Genomic DNA, 24,947 nt, shown 5'->3' with positions numbered 1-24,947 from the left:
TTCTACATTCCTTATTTTATGGTGTTTGGATTGTTTCTTTCTGCCAGTGTTCATAAATGCGCCCTCGTAGTATTCATTCTATTATATGTTCACATAAAAACAGGAAAAGGGAAGAAACAAAATATAAATATACATATGCCCTTTGTGTTCATCCTATTATGTGTTCCTTTTCCTGTTTCCATCTCTCAATATGCAAGTTGAAAAAAAAAGTTATTTATAAGCTGAATGTAACAGGCACAAAAATGCTACAATGACTCTGGATTCAAACTGATGACAGTAATGACAAAAAGACATCTGTAATGAAAAGATAAACATTTTTATGACAGATGTAGCTCAATATATTATATTCATCCATTCATATTTCCAGACACACACTGGGTAGGGTAATGTACCAAAACCATCCATTTTATTTCATCTTTCCATCATTCTTCTACAATCAGCGTGCTACTGTCTATGTCCATATAACAAGGCTATAATGATGGAGCCATTTTATACGAATCTAAGAGGGCAGGTACAGGGGAGATTAATCCTTACCCCTTGAATTAAAGTTCTCTGTGTTGCCTCTACTATTTGTAATTTAAATGTGAATTTCTACCTTATATGATCTGTATTCATCTTTCATGATTTTGTAAATAGCACGTGGTCTTAAATTATGTACTTAGGCCTATAAACATTTACAGCAATATATACGGAAGCAAATAAAAGCAATATGTACAATTTAATATATATTATCATCACTATCGTTATTGCATACAGATTGGGTTCATTATTTCACTGAACAAATCATTGATAAAAAACAATTTAAAAACTAATTCAGTCTCTGGTTTCATACCTTGCGGTGGTTTATCGTCTGAAACCACTATAAATCGGGATCTGTTGATTTATAATTGCGCCAGCCATCAGCATCAGCTATGTGTTGGGTTACGGTACAGAAGTCGACAATTGACAGTTCACTTTTAGGTGCCGTCAAATTCTACTAGATACATTCATTTGGGTACAAGGAATGAGCGGAAGTGCAAAAATACTGGGATTTTGTACAATAACCTGACATACAACAATGAACAGTACACTGTATATGACTAAGAGAGCACATGTTTTGTTTACTTTCGCTCGAGCCTTCATGCGTGAGTGGACTGGATACAGCTGACGGCTACACTGCCATCTAAATAGTAGATTTTTGACTGACTGTCAAATAGTATCTGGATTCTACAAAATTTCTCGCTGAATCAAAAGATGGCAGTACAGTATAGCATCGTGTATTTTGTCGGCTAAAAGACGGCAGGCGAGCGGTGGGCGATACAATGTCACATCGGGCCTCACCTGAAATGTGACCGGAAAGGGAATATCGTAATGTCGGGGCTCTCCTGAAAGATGAGGGATAAGGGTTAATGAATATCTGAGAGGGAAAGAGAAGCATGAGGAATTAGAAAATGATGGTTAGATTTTGTATTGAATGATTTCAATGTAACAGACATAAAAGTAAAAGTCACAGCACTGTATGATCATAAGGGTGCTTTGTCAACTCTAAGGCTTGTAACTAAATAAAGATGGTCATTTTAGCTTCCAGATCTTTCCAATATGTTTGCTTTAGGACAGCAAAACTCTGGAATTTCAATTCTAAAACTGATTTCAGATAAAATGGGATATTTGAGGTGCAAATTGAAAGTTTCAAAAGAAAGGAAAAAACACAGAATTTCTAACTACTCTTGTTTTGTCTCACTGTGTTCTAATTTCCCTTCTTCTCACTTAGATTCCATGCAGGTTCTGTGCATCGCATCATCACTCATGGTGCTAGCAGCTACAATTGTATCATTTCAACGATTTGAGAGTCAAAAAGTGCTGGGAAGACAGAAGCCTTGGGCTCAAGAGAAGGAGAGCATAGCCAGTGTTCAAACCATCAACAAACCTCAAACACAGCCACCGAAAGAAGAGGAAACAACCACTAATGATGAAACAGAAGGAACACCATACCTTGAACCTAAAGCCCAACAACATTCTCCATTAACAAATGCAAAATCTGACTGGGAAATCATGGGTCTGGATCTGGAACGCGATATACCTTCTGTGAGTTTATATCTTTTTCCCAGACGCATGTCACTGCCTCAACGTCCTCCTCCAGAATCACCAAAACATGATGAAGAACTGTCCAAGTCCGAGTCTAGTGTGAGGATATTGTCAGAACCATGGTCTCCATCACCACTACCATCACTTAAAAACACCACACTGGTTTTATCACCTCCAAATTGTCCACCACCTCCTCCACCATCGTCAATGTCAGAAATATCCCAGAACACAGCAAAAATATTACCTTCAAATCGCCCATCATCTCCGCCACCACCAATCCCAGCAACTTCCAACTACATAGGAGGAATATCACCTCCAAATTCCCCACCACCACCTCCACCACAAACCTCAGAAACATCCAATTACTTAGGAAGGATATCCCCACCCAATTTTACACCTCCCACACCACCAAAGCAAGATGTTCCACAAGTAATTAGTACTGAAAGGCTGGCATTACCTAGGTATCCTCCTTCCCCTGAACTGAAACCAATAAAACTCCAGCCAAGTGATCAAACAGACAGAGAGAGAGTATCACAAGAACTACCACTGCCCAGTCGCAAAACTAAGTTCAAAGGACTAGAGCAAGATGACCTTGTAGGTAAGAGTGTATTATTTATAGGTTGGTGGTTCTTTCTCTTATCTCGCATTCTATCCCTGGTATCTTTTGCACATTTCTTTCCAGCAGTAGCTGCAGGAGTGTACATTGTCCATTACCTCGCCACAGTTGGTTACATGGTTAAAAACATATCATACACTGGTATAAATAGAATACTAGTGCCCATATACCTGGGATATGTGTACCTTTTTTGTATTATAGAATTCAGAACTCGGTTTAAGAAAGCACTTCTCACCTTATGCGTCTACATTGCTCTCGTAACAGCAGAAAATGTAACTTTAAGCTCAATATGGTATTTTGAAGTTGAATGGGAAGGTTGGTGGTACAAATACACATACATCCTTATAACTGGTAGTTTGACAATTAGTATTTCAGCAATGGTCACCTATTATCTGATGTTAAAGCCAAAACCAAGAACTTTCTATGAAGACATCTGATCTACTCACAACAACTGAAGCACACAAGATGGAGCTGTGGTTCATTTCTGTGGCTAGGACAGAAAACAGTAGGGACTGCCTCTCAAGACTTCGATAGTCTTCACTCTTGAGGTCCATGATCTCAGACACTCCTCCAGTGAAATCAACCAGTGCATTAGCCAGATGACCTCCAGCCAAGGCATCATACGAACCATGCAGCCTGAAACAACCGCATTTATTAATTTGCTGAAATGGGGAAAAGAGAGAAGTAAAGAAACATTGTCCTATATATAAAGGAGAGAAATGTATGTAGGGTAAAATAAAAGCTGCTTTTGCTCTTTCTTTTTCAACCACATTTTCCACACCATTGTGGAGTCATGAGCATGACCCATGTTGCACATGTGGACTTGGCCCAGTTTTAAGGCTTGATGCCATTTCTGACTCCAGTCCTTTGTGAAAGGATGCACTTGACAATTTCAATGATGGTCGGCAGTGTATCATATTGATGAAAATGAAGCGAGTAATAAGATAAACACAAACACAAACACTCAGTCCTCGACCTGGGACCTCTGAACCAAAATCATACAGCCTTTTGAAGGCGTGATCAGCTGAGTGGCTTAGCTGCTGGCTTTCCGCCCGGGAGACAGGTTCAAATCCCAGTCGATCCTGGATAGAGGTCTTCATCTCAAGAAACATGTGGTGTCAGGAAGGGCATCTGGTCTTAAATCCTCAGCCAAAACAAAAATGAGCCTGGGTGGATCCAGCGGCCCCAGAAATAAATGGGACAAGCTGAAGAATCCTATGGCCTCAACTACCATGTGCAGGCATTTTCATCTGAGGCAATCTACGCTGCCCGCACGTCAACTTTGGCGTTCTATTTTACTCTACTAGATGGCAAACAGAAACAGATCTATGGCTGAGTTTTCATTAATTTTTGTTGTGTGAATAGAAAATGTCACCAGAGATCTTTTACAAATCAACATCATATGATATGGAGTGCCGAATAGACTTTTTTCCACCCTTCCAAAATCCAACTACCACAGCCAAGTCTGAATCTGCAATTTTGGGATCCAGAGACCAACACTCCACTGCTGATCCACAAAGGGGGCAAGAATCAAAGGTTACAATTGTGACCATCCAACCAAGCATTAAATCAACTCTGGACTGAAAATATATATTGTCTATTCTACAAGATGAAGATTTTTAGTGAACATATGCGATTGGCTTCTTAATATTTCATATTTAAGTACAGACATATCAAATATCGAAAACAAAACCTAGACAGCAAGTCGTAAGCTCCAAATCATTACAGCAGATTATGAAGGAAATAAATAGTGTCCCATTTACAAGTACAATAAAGTTGCAATTCAAAAAGTATGTTTGTTTGGGAAACCACATCATGTTATAAACAGTTTATAAAAGTTTATTTTTCCTAAAAATGTTAAACATCTTATACTGTACTCTCCTGCCATTCCTCTATCATTCTTTCTTGTTGAAACATCTGTTGGAACAGATTACATAGCATTTCTGTTCTCACTTCAACATAGTATATCCATGCCTCAACAGGGATTTCATCGGTGTCAGTCATTTTCCCATCTTTCATTTTCTCCATGACATTCACACTCTCCTCCCTGCAGATGCCAGTTGTTACACTTTGATTCGAAGTGCCATCACTCAACACAATCACTGCATTCTCCTCATTAAGTAACTGTTTGAAATACTGTTTCCATCTCCTCTCAATATTTCCTTCGTCCTGAATCACCATTATTGCTCCTCTTAATCTGTTTGAAATGGGTGAGATCTTTCAACGCTTTAACTCTTGCCTTAGCTGTTCTGAGGAGATTTGCTTCACCTCCCATGGTCTTCAGGCAGCTGCCTTTGCTTTCCCTATCGCCACTTTTTAGCGGCTTTATTTGCCTGTCTATAGTGCTCTCTTTCTTCATCAGTCCTGGATTCATTGCTCTATTTCTTTGGCATTTATTTTGGACATCATCACTCCACCACCATGTCTCTCTATCCAGTTGAGCATCTTTCCCAGAAATTTTACCCAGAACTTTGATATCTATTTTCCTGACTTCCCACCATTTCAAAACTCCTTCCACCAGCTGTATTTCTCAGAGCACTTTCTCCTTGAATTTATTTTGCAGACTTGAAACATTTAACTTCCGCCATCTAATTCTAGGCATAATTTTCCTCATTGTCATTTTCTTCATACCAGTGTATTCAAATTCAAGGACCAACACTCCGTGCTGAAGAGCCACACATTCCCCAATTATAAGCTTACAGTTCTTAACTTCCATAAGATGCTGTCTTCTACAGGGTCTTTTTTTTTTTTTTGGCTTGCTCCGTGTGTCAGGGGAACATGCACAGAAGGCGATAGCATGGCCGGGTGACTCATTTGCCGAGAGAGATATATTGCTTCATGGCCGCCTAAGAAGATCTAATGCAGTACGGTAGCGATAAACATTGCTTTACAGCAATAGTTTAGTTTAACATCTGTGGTAGTGGTGGCGTGTTCAATATGTTCACTTTAAAAAAGCGTCGTTTCTGTAGGAATATTAAAGTAATTGTGTGTTTAACAAGTGATGTACACAGTAGAACAGCGTGTATTCATTGTGTTGTGCTATGCGAAGCATTCTTCTTATACAGAGTGCCGCTTTTGATTCATTCGTAAATTTGCTGGCATTGTCCCTCCCCGTAGAAGTACGGTACGTAAATTAGTAAAGATGTTCCACACCACCGGGTCCATTCTTAACAAGAAACCACGCAGGAGGCGAACCGTTTTAACAGAGGAAAAGCTTGATGAAATAGGAGCTCTCTTGGAAAGAACTCCAACAAACTTCCTGTCGTGTCTCGTCGTACAAGCTAATGTGCCATTATTTTCTGCCCCACAAAGCAACAAAACTGTTAAAAGCAAAACTGTACAAATCCACCCCTGCCCAATATTTAAGAGGACCTGACAGTTTTGCTACAGTTCGGTATTGTAACTGGTTGCTTCAGTCATTTCACGATGGGTATGTTGACCAAGAACTTTTATTTCATAGTGATGAAGCATGGCTACATTTAAGTGGCTATGTAAATACGGTAGTCAAAATCACTAAAGTTGTGCAGAAAATCCCCACCAGCTGCATGTCCGCCCACTTCATGATGTAAAGATAGGAGTTTGGTGCACAATAAGTGCTCGAAGAATTATAGGGCTTAATTTTTCCATGAAACAATACATACTGATCGATATATAGACCTCGTTCTCAGACCATTCTTCATTCTTTCAAGAGCTGATAGAAGGAGAAAGAAGTAATGGTTACTTCATGCAAGATAATGCGACGGCACACACTGCTAATCTGTCTATGGAGGTAATACGGGAAGTTTTCGAAGATCGTGTGGTTAATTATCCCCCTAGATCTCCTGATGTAAATCCCTGTGATTATAACCTGTGGGGGATGCTGAAGGGAAAGGTGTATGTAAACAACCCTCACACAAGAGAAGAACTACAAGAGATCATTACACAAGTTATTTCGAACATCACACGGGCTGTGATTCGCCGAGTGTCTGCAAACCTATTTACGAGGTGTCAAGTGTGTTTGACACCTGTGCGACAACATTATGAACATCAAATGTTATACCAGGTAGGTTTTAGACTAATAGTTTCACTAGAAATGGATTTCTATAAGTGTGAATTGCCGTGAGTAGTGGAGAGAGGAAAAGTGTGCATTATACCGGCTAGCAACGGAGTGTCATTGCACCAGCCGTGCTGTGCTCTGAGTGGTGCTGTGGAACAAGCTAAAAAAGACCCTGTACAAAAGAGGAAATCTATTTAGCTCTCTCTTCTCTCACTTTTTTAAGTTATCAGGTGCCTGTTGCTTTACTGGAAGTAGATGTTATATATCACTAGACATAATTCCAAATAAAAATTTACAATACTCTCGCTCTCCTCATTCCTTGTATCAAACCCCCAGCCTCTGGGCAGCCTCCTCGATAGCTGCCCTTCCTTATGAGTGTATACTTGTCCATTCAGGTCGCAACACACAAATACCCTTTTCCATTGGTACACCAGTTATTTCTAGTTCCAAGTTACTCCAGAAGGCATTTTCTCTTCCTCCTTGCAGCCAACATAGGCACCAGCAATGAATGAAGGAGCACTGGGCAAAGATCAAAGCCCAGAGAAGACAGCTGAAATAACGTGGTCCTTAGCAGGCTGATACAACAACAACAGCAGCAACAACAACAACAACAACAACAACAACAAAAGCCTCTATCTAACCATCAGATAGCTCTCTCAACTGTTCTTACACAGGTTGAGTTGGCCTCACATCAGCTCCCAGATCCAGGTGAAAATCCCTAGATTGTGGGACAGGCACACAACCTGAACAATGTGATTCTGAAAGTTAAATATTCAATGTGAATGGCCCACAGTGGATAACTACTGCACTGTACAGTTATACTGGCCCAAGGCTTACACCTATACTTCAAATCACAGCCAACAGAATATGCATGCCAATGTGACCATAGCTCAGGCAGCCTCGAGTATAAACAGCCTAACACACGGTCTGTTAAGAGGATGTTTACAAGAAGTTATTTTGAAATGTCAAATCTACCATTTAGTTGCTTCATACCATATGAGGAGAAACGGGCTCTATATATTATATTACAGAGAGTGACCTTCCCACATTCACAGGGAATGTCAAGCTTAGTTTGGGACCTGCCCAGGGATTTAAGATAACATACCCCCATTTACACAAGGGACAGAATTTTAATAGTGGTAACCATATAACTAGTTATACAGAATATATATCTTTTTGTTTCAGAATTTCACAGCCCTTCCATGTAATCTCCTGCATTGTGTACCACCCACTGTTAGTGACAGTGAAGTCGTAGGACAGCACTGGTAGCATCAGTTGAGTTGAACACTTGAATAAAATGGTCTACTCCCTGAAGAATGTGTAGAAAATTTATCAGTCAAATGCTGAGAAGTGGTTCCTGAATTTAACTCAAATGAGTTAATTAAACAAACATGTAGCGGTTCTTGAGAGCTTAATATAACAATTATAAAAGAAGGAAATTTGGAACATGAAAGTAAATTTAGAATCATTAAAACACATCACAACATCAAACTTAAACAAGGTAAAATACATGCCAACTAATGGCAGGATGTGGACAGTGGAAAGAACCCTACAAGGTTATGGATCAAAGAACTTTTGTGGCCAAAACTTTGACCTAAGAATAATTTAGTTAATACCAATTTGTTATTAAAAAAAACATCAAAGAAAGGGAAATAAGGAACACTACCAGTAACAAACACAAACCCTGATGCAATTAAGTTGCAGTCTTACAATCTTGCCAGGACTAGTCTTCATGGAAAATACTCTAAAACTTCAGAAGTGAAGACAAATGAGTCCACTGCACAGAGTGGGTCGATATTCAAGGACAATTACAAAATGACGTGAAGCGATCGCTTCACAAAAAATAAAATCCAGGTCATAAGGAAAATAACATAAAATAAAACAGATTTACTAAGGTCAACCTTGCATAGAAACTTAATCTTAAGGTACAAAACTGTTAGAAAAAGTTTGCCTCATGCCAACATGAAGATGGATGTAAAACCTCTTTATACCATCATAAATTATAATTGATTTCTGACAGAAAAATCAATAGGTAAACTCCTATGACAAATTAAAACTTGAAATTAAATTTCATAATGTAACTTAATTTTATTTTAAGATTTTCTTACCCCAAGAGAAGCCAGAACTCCCGGACAACACGTCCGCTCTACATGATCCCGAAGACAGAGAATAAAGGTCCCCTGTGACGCACTTCCCGAAAGTACCCCGTGCTCGGTGGTACAACAGGAAATGGCACAGCAAAATTAATGACCAATGACTGTACAGGAGTTACCTTTTGATTTATTTGAAACAATCAAATTTAAATTTTTAATTTGATGTTTGTTGGCCTGTCCTTGGAAACTTCTTGAAGATTGTATCTTGAGCAAGTCCCAGAAAAATCACCACGTGCAGTGATTTACTAAGGTCAAGCTTAGAGAGAAATTTAATTTTAAGGTACAAAACAAGGTGTCCCACAAATTTTGACAATAAAATTTAATACAATTTTAAATGATCCAAAATTTCCTTGAAGTAGACCAAACATATAAACTCTTGCAGCACACAACACCAATAAAAAAATATCAACTACAGTTTGGGCAACACGTCTGAGAATTGCCAATGCAAGACAAATGACGTTCTGCAGAAAGTTCATCCATTTTTATACCAAAGCCAGTCACTTACAGTCATTCTTCCTCTTTTGTTGATTTTCTCTCACCCTGGAGAAATCGTGAGCATGAAATGTGTTGCTCACCAGGACTTCGCACTGTTTTACGGCCGGATGCTGTTCTTGACACCAACACTATTGGAAGGATGCCTTCACTATTGTATGTTTCTGTTGTGGTTGGCAGTGTGCTGTGTTGTGTGTATATATGTGTATATGAAGAGAAGTGTATTGTGACATATACCCAGTCGTCCCCAAGTTAGAGGAAATAACCAGATGCAGCTAAAATCCTTGACGTGACACACATCTGAACCCAGGATCCTCAGAATCAAAGATCGCGATACTAACCATTCAGCCAAGGAACGAGACAAAGCCAGTCACAAGATAATGTTAAAAATGTTAAAAAAGAGCTAATCCATCAGTTTGCACAATGACAGTTGAGCACATGTTGCATAAATAATAATAATAATAATAATAATAATAATAATAATAATAATAATAATAATAATAATAATAATAATAATAATAATAATAATAATAATAGTTTTATACCTCACAAACTACTCTTAAGGTTTTCAAAGACCCTCAGGTGCTAGAATTTAGACCTGTAGGAGTTGTTCTGTCTGCCAGTAAAGCTACCGACACAAGGCTAGCGTATTTCATCACTTTCAAATATGGCCAAACTGAGCTGGGATCAAAACCGTCACCTTCGGCTCGGAGGACCAGCGCTTCTCTTTCTGAACCACCAGCCCAGCTACACAAGATGAAATCTGAGTTGTTCAATAGATGGTACTGGGAAGAAATATATGATCCACTTTACTGCCCAGATTTAAGCACTTGCAACTTCTACTTAACCCTAAAATAAAGGAATCACTTTGTAACATCTAATCCATACATTTTTCAGGTAGGAGAACACTACCTGAGCGATTAACTGAACAGGTACTGTCAACATCACTCTGCAACTTCAGTGTCACTAGAAATATGTATTACACTAAGCTGGAAACTACATGGAAGAGCAGTGAAATTCTGGAACAAATATCCGTTAAATAATTGCAATTTTTAAAAGTCTAACCCAGGAATTACAGAATATAATCACCACCACCTAGAGCAGTTTCCAACCACAGGCCAGGTCTGCTTGGAACATAAGCCTCTGCATCGTTTTCTGTCCATCAACCACTTCTCTTCTCTCACTGTCGTCCAGTTCCCTCTTCTTGCCTCAATGCTCTTCTTTACACCTTTCAGCCATCTGTCCCTCAGTTTTCCTCTAGGTCTCCTACCCTTCAACTCCATTTCTAACATCTTTCTTGTAATCCTCTCCTTTCCCATTCTCTTAACATGTCCATACCACTGCAACGTTGATTTTTCTATCTTTTCCTGTAGGGGTACCTTCACTGACTATTTCCCAAACTCTCACATTTCTTACTCTGTCCATTCTTGTTACACCTACTCGACACCTTTAAAACTTAATTTCCACTGCTTGTATTTTACCTTCACCCCTTTCCATCATCCACATACATCAAAACTGGCACAAAATAAGTCTTGTAGATAATTCCTCTACATCTCTGTGGTACATCCCTGTTCCATATCAATCCTCAAGCACTCTTAAAGAATCCATCTGCACAGATTCCTGTTTCAATGATTCCCATCCTGTTTCCCCCATTTTCTTCAATTACATTTCCCAGGTATTTAAAGCTTTCATCTCTTTTCAACTGCTCCCCTCCTAATGTCATGCCATTGTACGTTCGGTTCTTGTTTTGTGTCATTACCAGTATAATACAGAATTTAAAAGTTTATTGAGAAATGATAAATTTTTAAATTTCCTATTGGGAAATACATAATACAGTATGAAATTTGGATATTTATAGTTATTTCAAAAAGATAACATAAAATCTTCCCCACAAACCTTTTCAATGAGAGACACAGGTAATGATGCAATTCTAATTTTAAGATTACTAAATTGTATTTCTGAGATTAAGATTTAACAATCTTTGATCTGACGTTTATTCAGTTAAGACTATGTTCAAGCTACAGTATGAATTATATCTACAAATAAAATTTTAGGTATGCCCAAGTAATTTATATTTTACCAAAGATTTTGTTTTATAATGAATACCGAAATATTTTGTAGAAAAATTTTGTACAATGGAAATTAATAAACATACTCTATTTTTTAAAATAAAATGTTCTGCACAATCCTTGCAATCTTTTCCTATAACTTATTACCAACCTACTACATTCTACTCTGCTGGTGACAACTTTCTTTTAATCAATGATAAACCATCACTATATCCCAAGATTTCAAGACAAAGAAAGAAACCGAAGTTAAAGTATTATCTCCTTTCATCCGAGGGAATGGATCGCCAAGGAGAGAGAGAGAAAGACTAACATACCAGGTGTATACATAAGTCTTTTCTGGTTTCAATAGCGCCAATGAACAGTACACAGCGTATGAATTTGACACATACGTCAGTTTGTTCGTCTGACATTAACGTACCAACAGACACAAGGGAAGTTCACCAAATACCAGCGTCTGTGTTGTATCGTTCAGTGATCACGTCGATATTTGTGCCTGAAAACGAACATTTGCAGAAAAAATTGTTCTTATTTAATCAAAAGAAAAAGGCTGCAGAAAGTCATTGCTTGCTGGTATGGTGAACATGCTGCATCGATTAGAACATGTGAGACATGGTTTTGACAATTTAAACGTGGCGATTTCAATGTGAAAGACAGTGTGCGCTCTGGTAGACCACAAACGTGCCAAGACGAGCAACTGCAGGTGAAGCCCAGCGAAACCGTCAATGTACAACACTATCATCAACAAATGATTAATTTAAATCATGCATTGATCAAAAGATAACCGGAATGGGCCAGAAAGCATGGCAAAGTAATTTTGTTACACAACAATGTGCCATCTCACACACCAAAACCAGTGAAGGACACCTTGAAATCGTTTGGATGGGTCATCCTTCTGCACCCGCCGTAATGCCCTGACCTGGCGCCATCTGACTCGCCTCTTCGCATCAATGGGGTATGCACTCTCAGAGCAGCACTTCAGTAATTTCGAGGATGTTGGAAAATGGCTCGACGAGTGGTTTGCAGCAAAAGTCAAGCAGTTTTTCTGGCATGGTATTCATAACTTACCTGAAAGATGAGCTAAGTGTGCAGAAGCCAATGGCCAATATTTTTGTTACAGTAGTTCAAGACTTGTGTACACAAACAATAATAATAATAATAATAATAATAATAATAATAATAATAAGGTACAAATTGAAACACTTCAAGAGACTGCTGTAAAGACGGGACTTCAGATATCCTTCGAAAAGACGGAACTAATGATTCAGGACAAAAAGGATCCGACACAAAATATTGTCACCAAATATGGAACAATTAAAAGAGTACAGAAGTTTAAATATCTAGGGGAATGGATAACCCCAACAGGACTACCAGGAATAGCATTACAGGAAAGGGCAAGAAAGATGGAAGCAGCATACCAGTTATGTCAAAATGTCTACAATAAAAAAATCAGTTTCATTCACTGCAAAAATCAGACATTACAACACTGTCATCAAACCAGAAAGTCTATATGCGATCGAATGTATTCCACTGAACAGGAAGGGCTTACTAGAAAACATAGAAAAGACAGAAAGGAAGATCTTGAGGAAGATACTAGGGCCCAGGAAAGTGGGTCAAGAATTTAGACTGCGTCCAAATGAGGAACTATACAAAAGGACTGAAAAAATCACAACATCCTTCAAGAAGAGAAGACTCTGCTTCTACGGACACATTAAAAGAATGCCACCAGAGAGAACAGCCAAGCGAATTCTGGAATACATGGAGAACAGGAAGACACAAACTAGCTGGCTTAAAGGGGTCAAGGAGGATATGGAGGAAAATAATATATGACAGCAGGTAGTATACAACAGACTGGAATACAGAAAAATCATCAACAAAATTAAGGGATTCCAAGATCAAAGTAGCAAAAAACGGACCGACAACAACTGGTCACGAGAACGTAAAGAAGCCCACTCCGAAAGGATGAAGAAGTACTGGGCCGATCGAAAGAGGAAGAACCGTAAATGAATGATGCTTAACGTGGTCCATAGTAGACCCATTCGAAAACAAGAATAATAATAATAATAATAATAATAATAATAATAATAATAATATAATATGAATAAAGGAATACTGGTAGTAAATAATATAACTTAGACACTTAGTAATATGAATAAGGAAATAGGAAATGACGCAGTAGCGGTGAATTCATATCAAAACGTGGAAACGTGACGAGTATCTTTAGATATGCAATATTAAATCAAATACAGGCAATACTTACAGGCCTAAAAATGACAACTAAGAGAGGAGAGTGGAAGGTGCTTGGATGTCCTATGAGGTCCATGGGAACGTATGATGTTATGGGGGAGAAAAGACTTACAAGAAACACCCTCAGACAAATAATTGAGAAAACGAACATACAATTATAAATGAACAAATAAATGAACTGCGGATTAACTGATACTTGAGATACAAAACAAAAGATGTGTAAGGGAAACAATTAAGCTCTTCGGTCACGAACAAACTTTGACATAGAGATTCACATTAAAAGTTAAATTTACGGAATGAAAACTTTGACATAGAGGTTCACATTAAGGATAAATTTACAGAATGAAAGGAGGCAACCTCGAACGAAACAAAATTAATTACACTATTCAAGAAAGTGTTTCAGTTACTTACAATTACAACTAGACTTAGGAAAGAAGGTCTGCCTCTGAAAACAATACATTGCGGACTAGCATAATTGCTAAGTCATATAAATGCTCTATTTTGGAAAATGTGGAAAAGTAGAGGAAACTCTGGCACAAAAGGTGATATTCTACATAATTAATGAAGTTACATTAGGTGGGAATAGTCCGAAACACAAGAATGCATTTAAATAACATAAGGCGAAACAACACATACCTTGGCCGGCTGAAGGCCCATTGCGGGACGGACGCAAAACGCGCCGGCCCGCTCAAGTGATCCAAATTCAAAGACACGGACAAATTAACTCGCACACACGAGGAGCCGCAAACAGGAAATAGAATGATAACAAATAACCAATAGCAACACTCCAGTTTGCCACATTCATCAATTAAAAATCCTAATATACTGGCCAATAAAAACACTAGAATTTTTGCCAATGATAATTATCTTCTGGAATAATCCTTTCTGCTGAATTTGCATCTACGCGGATATTACAAAATGACAGCAAAGGGCCACTTACACGTGGCACACCCTGCCTCAAGTCATGTATAAAAATTCCACATCCCATTCTATACTTAAGAAAATAATACAATTTAAATCAGGAAATGTAAAAGAACATAAATCTTCTTCATAGTCCATTTCTTCATAGGCCTAAATATTTAATAATTTTTAAATAAGAAAGCTTCATACAATAATTTGCTTTGCATAAACACTCGAGTTCTTTAAATGTTTTTGTTTACCCAACATGATGACAAGACAAAATTAAATGATAAGACAAAATTTATATCACAAGGACTTCTGTTGCTTCACTGATTTCCGTACACTGCCGTTCAACAACGGCCACAATTTTGAATAAACAAAAAACAAATTTCCCTTGAAAATTAGGTGTTTTCTTTACCACAAAAACTGGCAAAAACTTATGCATACACCTGTTAATGGCAGATCAGTAAGGAAGAGGGAGCAACAGAAAGATGAGAGAAGAACAAATATGAAAATACACGAGAACAAAGACATTCTCCACATCATCAAATGCAAGCTCATGACCATGAGCCCCTAACCGCATGGCCAACTCGCTCAGTAGTTTAACAATTTATCACCCATCACGAAGTGGGATGATACATACAGGTGGTAAAAGGTTAGGAACAAAGGACAAACACAAAAGGAGAAAACAATTTTAACACATTAACATCAGTACTGGAAAGGAACGCATCGAATAAAGACAAATACAGAGGGAGAGGAACAAGAAAAGGTAGGCATAATAGGACAAACATAATGGCAGAACAGTGAGGGAAGTGCCACAGGAATGTTAATGGAGCAACTCTGTACATTGCCTAAAAAATAAAATTAAAAAATGATATGATTTTTTAATTATTATTTAGGTACTGTGTAGGTATCATAGGAATGAAATGTTTCAAAACATTCTTCAGCCTGTGTGCACCAAGCAAAAGCCTGGATTCTACTATGTTGCTAAACCAAAGAAGTTACGAACCTTGAAAGACACTGTTGTTTTTGTTGTTGAAATCATCTACTTTAGCTATGATACAAACCACTTTCCCCCATTTTTTAATATCTATGTCTGTACAGCTACAACTTATGTAGGATAAAGACTCGCTGTAGAAATATGAAAAAAGCTAGCGTAAGTCAATTTTTTCCTTTTCTTATTTTCTTCACATTTTACTTTATGTTGCATTGACACAGATAGGTCTTATGGCGATAATGGCATAGGAAAGGAATAGGAGTGGGAAGGAAGCGGCTATGGCATTAAGGTACAGCCCCAGCATTTGCCTGGTGTGAAAATGGAAAACTATCTTCAGGGCTGCCAACAGTGGGGTGCGAACCCACTATATCCTGAATGCAAGCTCACGACCATGAGCCTGTAACTGCATAGCCAACTCGCTCGGTAGTCGGACAATTGATCACCCATCACGATGTGGGATGAACTGGACCGTAAGGTAAAACAATCTTCGGCGAGCAGTTGTTAAGATCTCTGGCAATGCCTTTTACAAGCATAGGGAACACTTAGAACATGAGAGAAGGAAAGACAGTGGTCGAATAAAAAAATTCATTGTGGCTCCATGTTAGTGTGGTGTACGAGATGTATAAAGCCGGAAATTCGGTATGTTATGGCATCCTCCTAACACGGGTTTAAGCCCTTGATTCCTTTTTTCATTAGAACACAAATGCACTGAACTCTACAATTAAAATAAAAACCAGATGATGGCAAGTAAGTTTATGCCTAACCAGCAAATGTACCAGTGCTTCCCAACGGTATTGTAAATTGTAGATGGATCTCTACATAAATTACTGTACATGCAGTATTAAATAGCATGTCTCTTAGCGTTATCCAAGGAACACCACGGGGATGTCCACATACGTGATTTCCGATGTAAGGTGCCCGCTAGGGGATTTTGATGATAATGGCAGGCCACGTTTCCTACTGCCATTTGCAAGCGGGTTTAGAAGTTTCGACTGTAACAGCAGGCTCACTAGCAGATGGCTACTGGCTGTTTCAGTATGCGTGCCAAATTTGAAGATTCTATCCTTCTTATACGAACGCAGATCAAATATAAATGGGAATTTGAATGTACCACTGCTGTTAGTAATAATTCTGAGGCAGAGTGTTGGCAGGGTGTTGGTGGGGGTGTCTGGACAAGAGGTTTGCGCACACGAACGACGGTGGAGAGCTGGGATGCTTCAGTACGCCATAAGTGAGCAAGAGGTGCACACGTCTGCTGCGCACCACATCATTATCAAAATTTCTTGCAAAAGAGAGCACCAAAACTTCCGAAATTTTGAGACGGTTCCACGCACAGTTTGGGGAAGAGACACTTTCGCAGACTCAAGTGGGCTAAAAAATTTGTGGCAGGAAGAGAATCTGTGAAAAATAAACCTCATGAAAGGAGACTGCAGTCAAGCAACACTGCAGACAACATTACTGCCATTCGTGACATATTGGTGTCGATTGGCAAATAAAAATTTCGCAAATTATTTTAGCCATAGGAATAAGTTATGGAAGTGTCAAAACCATCATCTGAGATGAAATCCATTTCAGAAAATTGTTTGCCAGGTGGGTTCTTCATCTTCTCAATCAGGAACAAACAAGTTTTACGCCAGGAAGTTGTCAGAGACTCCTGCGTCATAATGAGGAGGAAGGAGAGGATTTCTTGCGTGGTATTGTAACTTGTGATGAAACTTAGGTGCATCATTACACCCTAGAGTCAAAGCAAGCAAGCACAGAGTGGCGGCAAAGAGACGAAGCAGGTCTGGTCAAGGCCAAAACATGCCCATCTGCTGGAAAGGAGCTTGCAACCATTTTCTGGGACTCCACAGGCATTTTGCTGGTGTCTTTTCTTCACAAACAAAAGACAATTAATGCAGCCTATTACTGCTGCCTTTTGGATGAAGCAAAAGCTGCATATCACAACAAGCGACACCGGCAACCAATCTCAAATGAAATTCTCCATTACAGACTATGAATCTCATAAATTCTCACAAAATTGTACAAAACTATTTTAATCCTCCTAGTCAATACTATACATTATATATACTTGTCCATTATGTAAATTCCATACGCTTAATAATAATATTATATATTATACCATAATTATATATTTATGAGAGGAAGTTTCATCTTAATTAGATGTAAAATATGTAGTACTGACAAGGAGGATTAAAATAGTTTTGTACAATTTTGTAAGAAATTCTTCTCCACAACAATGCAAGGCTGCATACTGCTACTTTAACGCAGGAAAAACTGGAGGAAATTCACTTGACACCTCTGGAACACCCTCCATAAGTCCAGATTTATTGCCCTGCAACTACCATTTATTTGTATGGACCACTCAAACAAGACCTAGGAGGACAGCAGTTTGATGATGATGCAAGTGTAGAAGAGTTTGTGTGCAATTATCAGGACAGCATCAAAAACTTGCCAATTCAATGGAGAAAATATGTATCAAAGGCAGGACACTATGCAGAAAAGTGATCTCTACATGTATATTTTTTGGTTGATGCAACCACTTTGTGTCCAGCCTTTCTCATGGACAGTCGAGATTTCTTCTGATGGAGCGGAGCACAGTTCTCTGCAAAACGTAAAGAATTTCACCTTATTTTCTTGACACGACATAACCCCAAAAGCCTATACAGGATCATGTCTAAGTACGGGCCGTGAAAGCATCAATGGCAACAAAGTAATTCCTGTTTATATTTGATCCGCCCTCGTAAATATATGTGTAAAAAGTACAAAATTAATCTAAAATGAGAAATGCAGCTCTATCTCAAGTACACAGGGATAGAGATACAACAAAAAGTCATAGGACCACAAAGTTGTAGATGTTTCCAAATTGAGCTGCAACTGTGCTATCTGTTTTAAGATACGACTTACCGTTTAGCCACCAATTCCCCGAAATGGTCTCCAACGTCATTAAAATTGCATCCAAATTCTTATATTTTTTGGAACAAAAAAGTTACACAATTGAATATCCTGGAATTTTTCCTCAAAGGAAAGAGAGCCCAGTTTTCAGGATTAGCACCTGCATACATTTGGAGAAATTAAGGAAGAAAGTAGACATTAATTTAATATATGACAACAACTGAGGACAGACAAATAGGAAAAATATGTTAATAGCAAATGCATATACAGTGAAAACTCGTCAGTGCGTTCCTCATTAGCACATTGCCCGCTTAGCATATCATAAATTTGAAGTCCCGATTCTCATCGTATTAAATCTATATAAAAATGCCTCACTTATCGCATAAATTACTGTACACACAGTAAGTAAGATTATATTAAATATCATGTCTCTATCCCTTATATGTTAAACAGAGCTGCATTTCTCGATAATAATCAAATCTCCACAACCCGACTGAACGGCAGTAGGCAACTCATAGGATGAAAGCTGTAGATCACTGCAAATTGAGCAGCAATTATGTTATTTGTTTTTTTGATACAACTTGCTTTTAGCGACCAATTATCCCAATAGTAAATAGAGAGCTGGAGTCAATACTGTATGTTAAATTTTAAAAAAAAAAATTATACAGTATTTACATTTCACATTTACATTATATCTAGCACATGTTTCGGGAATATGCACATTCTCTTCTTCAGCTACTTACGTTGAAATTCGTGTACTGCAATAAGACCTAATGAAAATGGGGGCCCTCTTTAAGAAAGCTAAAACTATGACAAGTACAATATAACATTAAAAACTGATGGATAGTGGCATGGATTTAATTCCATCTTGTCATTTCAATATAAACACAGTAGGATGATGTCTATATGGATAAAATGTTGTGCACTGAGGACTGTTGCAATGTGATGGCACTGCGCCCTTGGTGATCCATACTCCCTTATAAACTTAAAGTAGGATGAAATTAAGAATAATATAAAATTATGTAAAACCAAGTTGTCAAGCCGATACTCTCGGCAGGTGTTTATGCAGCCAGGTTGATATGAACTTTATATGGTCTGTAAGAAGGAAAGGTAAAATAAGAACTGTTAAGTGCAAGAGTGTAACAAACAAAATGAGAATACAACGCGTACAAATTGATTAAAACTTACCGATGTTATAATACAAGTGGTACCCAAGGCTGTCATGCGACTGTCAAAGGGATATAGAAGCAACTGAAGACCATGTGAATGCAAGAAGATATTCCAGATACTCTGCCATGTGCGAACATATGTACGAAAACAATCATCATTTCACTAATATTGAACAGGACATGGTATTATTACACCCATTAAATAAAGGCAAACAAATGGATGTCCTTGAGAAGTTAGAAATTTACTAGTTACAAAAATTTGATAGTGATAATAGCCTTAATGAACACATGGCAGAGGATAATCAGTTGTTTAAATTGCTGACCCAATATTCTAGAAAGAGGGAAAAAGAGAATTAGAGAAAGCGTGGAAGGAGAGAAACATAATGGTAACACGTAGACGTCACTCTCCACCCCCCCTTCCATCCGCCGCATCTCCCACTGCAACTCCGCATTCAATCGTCAAACTACTTCAGTTGCTTCTATATCCCTTTGACAGTCGCATGACAGTCTTGTGCATCATTTGTATTATTGTATTTTGTTGAATTCCAAGTCAGAGGAGGAGATGGAGGAACTTAAAGAATGGCCTTCCACAAGGGAGAGTGCTAGCTCCTATACTTTCCACACCAATGATCAACCTCGCCCGCAAGGGACAAAAAACTTTATTTATGCAGATAATGTCGCTCTGGCAGCTCAAGAGAAAATGTTTGAACTTGCTGAAGAGAAGCTCTTCCATGCTCTACAAATTCTGAGTGGTTATTTACCAAGTGAACCAACTAAAGCCAAACCCATCAAAAACACAAGCCTGTGCCTTGCACCTAAAAAATCAACAGACAGCGAGAAAATTGCAAGTGATTTGGGAAGGTAAAATATTATAACACTGCTTCACTCCCAAATATCTAGGAGTAACTTTTGTCCGAGCATTAACCTATAGAACACACTGTCTGAACACCAAAAGGAAGGTATTTGCAAGGAACAATAGTATCCGTAAATTATCAGGTTCAACCTGAGGGATGCATCCTCTTTTTTTTTTTTTTTTTCTAGGGGCTTTACGTCGCACCGACACAGATAGGTCTTATGGCGACGATGGGATAGGAAAGGCCTAGGAGTTAGAAGGAAGCGGCCATGGCCTTAATTAAGGTACAGGCCCAGCATTTGCCTGGTGTGAAAATGGGAAACCACGGAAAACCATCTTCAGGGCTGCCGATAGTGGGATTCGAACCTACTATCTCCTGGATGCAAGCTCACAGCCGCGCACCTCTACGCGCACGGCCAACTCGCCCGGTCATCCTCTCCTTTTAAGAACTTCAGCAATAGCCCTCTGTCATTCAGCAGCAGAATACGCCTGCCCTGTCTGGTGTAGATCTAGTCATGCTAATCAAGTGGATGTCGCCTTAAATGAGACATGCAGACTCATTACAGGATGTTCGAGATCTCCACCACTTGATAAAGTTTATTGTCTAGCAGGTATCCCACCTCCAGATATTTGCCGTGAGTGTGCGTCCAGACTGGAGAAATCTAAAGCACTGAACCTGATGACCCATACGTTATATGGGTACCAACCAGCAACCCAACGGATCAAGTCAAGGAAAAGCTTTCTTCATACTACTGAAAGCCTCACTGAATTACGATCGAACTTCAGAGTGAATTCATGGCGTTCATGATCCAGCCGCCTTGCAGGACGGATGACGCTTTCCGAAAGACTTCCTTCAGGCCACGAGGAAAGCTGGTCAACATGGAAGATGTTCAACGGTTGCGTTCCAGAGTTGGAAGAACAAAGACCAACATGAGAAAGTGGGGTTTTGTCTGTGACTCCACTCTATGTGAATGTGGTGAAGAACAGACAATGAGCCATCTTCTTGTTTGTAACTTGTGTCCAACCACTTGCTCTCTCCAGAATGTGATCGACGCTGCCAAGAAAGCATGTGAATTACCTGCTTATTGGTCACACCACACTTAATTAAATTTGTATTTATGTAGAGCTCAATCACATTGTTACCTGCCATCATCAGAAATGATTAATGGTTATAGTACCAGATTTGTTATTGTCCTGATATTATTGTAAGTTATAATGTATGTTTCTGACATGATTAAATAAATAAATAAATAAATAAATAAATAAATAAATAAATAAATAAATAAATAAATAAATAAATAAATAAATAAAATCGGTAAGTTTTAATCATTTTGTATGCGTTGTATTCTCATTTTGTTTATGATACACTCTTGCACTTACAGTTTTTATTTAACTTTCCTTTTACAGACCATATAAAGTTCATATCAACCTGGCTGCATAAACACCTACTAACTGAGAGTATCAACTTGACAACTTAGTTTTACATCATTTTATATTATTCTTAATTTCATCCTACTTGAAGTTTATAAGGGAGTATGGATCACCAAGGACACAGTGCCGTCACATCACAACAGTGCTCAGTGCACAACATTTTATCCATATAGACATCACCCTACTGTGTTTATATTGAAATGACAAGATGGAATTAAATCCATGCCACTATCCATCAATTTTTAATGTTATAAACTTGTCATAGTTTTAGCTTTCTCAAAGGGGGCCCCCCCATTTTCATTAGGACTTATTGTAGTACACTAATTTTAACCTAATTAGATGAAGAGAATGTGCATATTCTCGAAACATGTACTAGATATAAAGTAAATGTGAAATGTAAATACAAAAAATAAAAAAATTTAAAACACACTATTTTGATTATGATTAAGTCAATAAGGACATAATACTGGCCATTATGGTCAAGATTATTAATAGTGATTATGCCAGCAAGCAAGAAAAAATGATAAATTTAAGAATACAAAGGTTAAAATTCTTAGTATTTCAAAAGACCTGAACTTTCTAAAGAAATGTATTAAAGGTAATGTTATACCTAAACATTTGAATTCAGTACAAAAGAGGAGTAGATTGCAGCACCACAAAATGAGAACACAGCAGAACGTAAATCACTTGTGGATGAAAGATTAAATTAGGTTTTACACCTAAAAAAAAAAAAAATTAAAAAAAAAATCGAAGATGAACAACACACTTTATGAATTACATCTACTCATCACTAGCCAAATTTCGGTTTTGGAGTGGGAAGAGGCACAATTTAACACTGACCTCTCATTATTTACAATACTAAAGAAAAAACAAGAAGTTTTGGATAGAAAATACCAGAAGCTCATTGAGGACAAATGCATTACAAGAAAGGAAATGCGTAACAATATAACACACACATTTTATCCACCATTTAAAAACGTGACCAATGTTGATTTCAACAATGATGAAGTTGAGATCTTAAGTAAAGGTCCTAAACATAAATGGCCACACATGGGTAAGACCATTCAAAATAGGGAATTAGTGAAACTGATAGCGGAATCTGAAGTAGCAATTGCAGAGGTCTCCACAGATGAACGGGAGACTGAGGTTCGAAGAAAATTTGTAAAATAATGGAACACAAAACTATCACAGATGTCAAAGTGAATGATAATCTCAGAATGATTAACAAGAAGATCAAAGATAATAACATAATTGTTACGAAGGCTGATAAGGGTAATACTATAATTTTGATGAATAAAGAAAATTACGTTAGTTAGGGCAAGTATTATAATAAAGGTTCAAACTGTCGGTTCGATTTAAACTTCTGTTTATCTGTTAGTCGTGTATTATAAAACTTAATCTTAAGTTTAACTAGAGATTAATTTTACTGCCACTCATCTACCATTCAAACTGGAGTTTAAGAATACATAACCTTAGAACATGGCAGAAGGAATGGATCTCGAAGATATTTTCGAGGTGTTTGAAGAAATACTAAACGATGACGAAGAAGTGGTACAAATTATTGAACGACCACGGGCACTATGAGTTTTACAAGCAAGGGGACGTCACTTTCATATATGGAATGAAAAATAGTTTTTAAATAGGTTGAGGCTTAGAAAACAAACTGTCATAACCCTATTTCAGCAAATTGGTGCTAGAATAAAACAAGAAATGAAAAGGTAAGATTGTAAAAATGACTTTTTGAACTGTTCAAATATCAAAAGTGGAAATTTTAGAAAATAAAGCAACTTCCTTCTTTTTCAGAAATCATGCTGTAGAACCCCTCGGTCAGCTACTAATAGCATTGCGGTTTTATGCCTTCCGAAGTATGTTTATTAAAATGGGAGATTTTGGAGGAATTCATAAGACCACTGTTTCACGGACTATATAAATATTTCAGTACTAATTGCACAAGCAATTCTATATCCTTACAAGTAAAATTAGGATAACGTTTAATGCTTTTATCCACCATTTTACCTACAAGAAGTAAACAAAACATTATCGATAGTCATTTTTTCTTGCAAGTCACTGCAAAACATTATCGACAGTAATCTTTTCTCACAAGTCACTGCTATCAAAATCATATATTTCCTTCTTCACCTCAGTTTAACTTAGGCCGGCTGTTAAAAAACTCTACATCGGTTTAAACTCAAGTTACAGTTTAACTCAATCTTCAGTTTAAACCCTCATTATAATACTGGCCATAAATCCATTTTTTTTTAAAGGGGAGATAAGCTTTCGTCAGATAGAGAAGCACCCCACCAATGCTATGCAAAATAAATTTAAGCAAATTTTAACCAATCCTAACTTTTCGATGGAGTCAAAAGAAGCAAAACGATTGGTAAACATGAACCCAAGGTTACCTAAATTGAGGGCAATGCCTAAGGTACATAAACAAGGCATACCCATTAGACCGGTCGTAAACTTTAGAAGTAGTTCCACATATAAAACGGCCAAATTTATACACACGTTTTTAAAGAAATATTACAGATTTAATGTAGATACTAGTCTCCGCAATACTATAGATTTTTGTAATAGGACAAAAAATGTAAGTTTATCAGTACAAAATACTATCCATAGCTTTGATGTTAAGGATATGTACTCTAACATAGTGATTACGGAGACTATCAATATTGTTAAGGATAACTTAAACACATACAGCCCATTGAGTTAAGTAGAAATAGATGAATTCATCAACGTATTACCGTTCACACTTGAAAACAACTTTTATAATTTTAATAACAATGTGTACAAACAAGTTAATGGGTTGGCCACGGGATCACCAGCGTCTGGTATCCTTGCGGACATATATATCAACCATATGGAATCTAATAAAATAGTAGACAAAATAAGAGGATTAGATTTATGGTTGAGGTTTGTTGATGATACGTTCGTTATCATTAACGTTCAGGAGCTCAAACCAAACAAGCTGTTAGACCAGTTAAATAACTTAGATAAACATATAATGTTTACAATCGAATCAGAGGAT

The 24,947-nt window shown here is 37.7% G+C and overlaps 2 protein-coding genes across 7 annotated transcripts in view; one reads left to right on the top strand and one right to left on the bottom strand.

The window, feature by feature from the left end:
* Positions 1-11,535, top strand: part of LOC136877247 (uncharacterized) — a 31,597-nt gene extending 20,062 nt beyond the window's left edge. For 2 of the 3 annotated variants that reach the window (XM_067151108.2, XM_067151111.1), the window contains one exon: positions 1,751-3,236. In XM_067151108.2, the coding sequence (XP_067007209.1) occupies positions 1,751-3,117 (1,367 nt within the window). In that variant the 3' untranslated portion in view covers positions 3,118-3,236. Of the gene's footprint in view, positions 1-1,750; positions 3,237-7,901 lie in introns of those variants that run through there. The other variant, XM_067151110.2, reaches the window with a different exon arrangement.
* Positions 1-24,947, bottom strand: part of LOC136877246 (calpain-5) — a 244,232-nt gene that overhangs the window by 140,412 nt on the left and 78,873 nt on the right. For all 4 annotated transcript variants that reach the window (XM_068228572.1, XM_067151107.2, XM_068228571.1 and 1 more), the window contains exon 6: positions 3,127-3,316. In XM_068228572.1, coding sequence (XP_068084673.1) covers positions 3,127-3,316 — 190 coding nt within the window. The remainder of the gene's footprint in view (positions 1-3,126; positions 3,317-24,947) is intronic.

This window comes from Anabrus simplex, chromosome 7 (genome assembly GCF_040414725.1).
Source record: "Anabrus simplex isolate iqAnaSimp1 chromosome 7, ASM4041472v1, whole genome shotgun sequence".
NCBI classification, from domain to species: Eukaryota; Metazoa; Arthropoda; class Insecta; order Orthoptera; family Tettigoniidae; genus Anabrus; species Anabrus simplex.
This window is presented reverse-complemented; position numbering and strand designations above follow the sequence as displayed.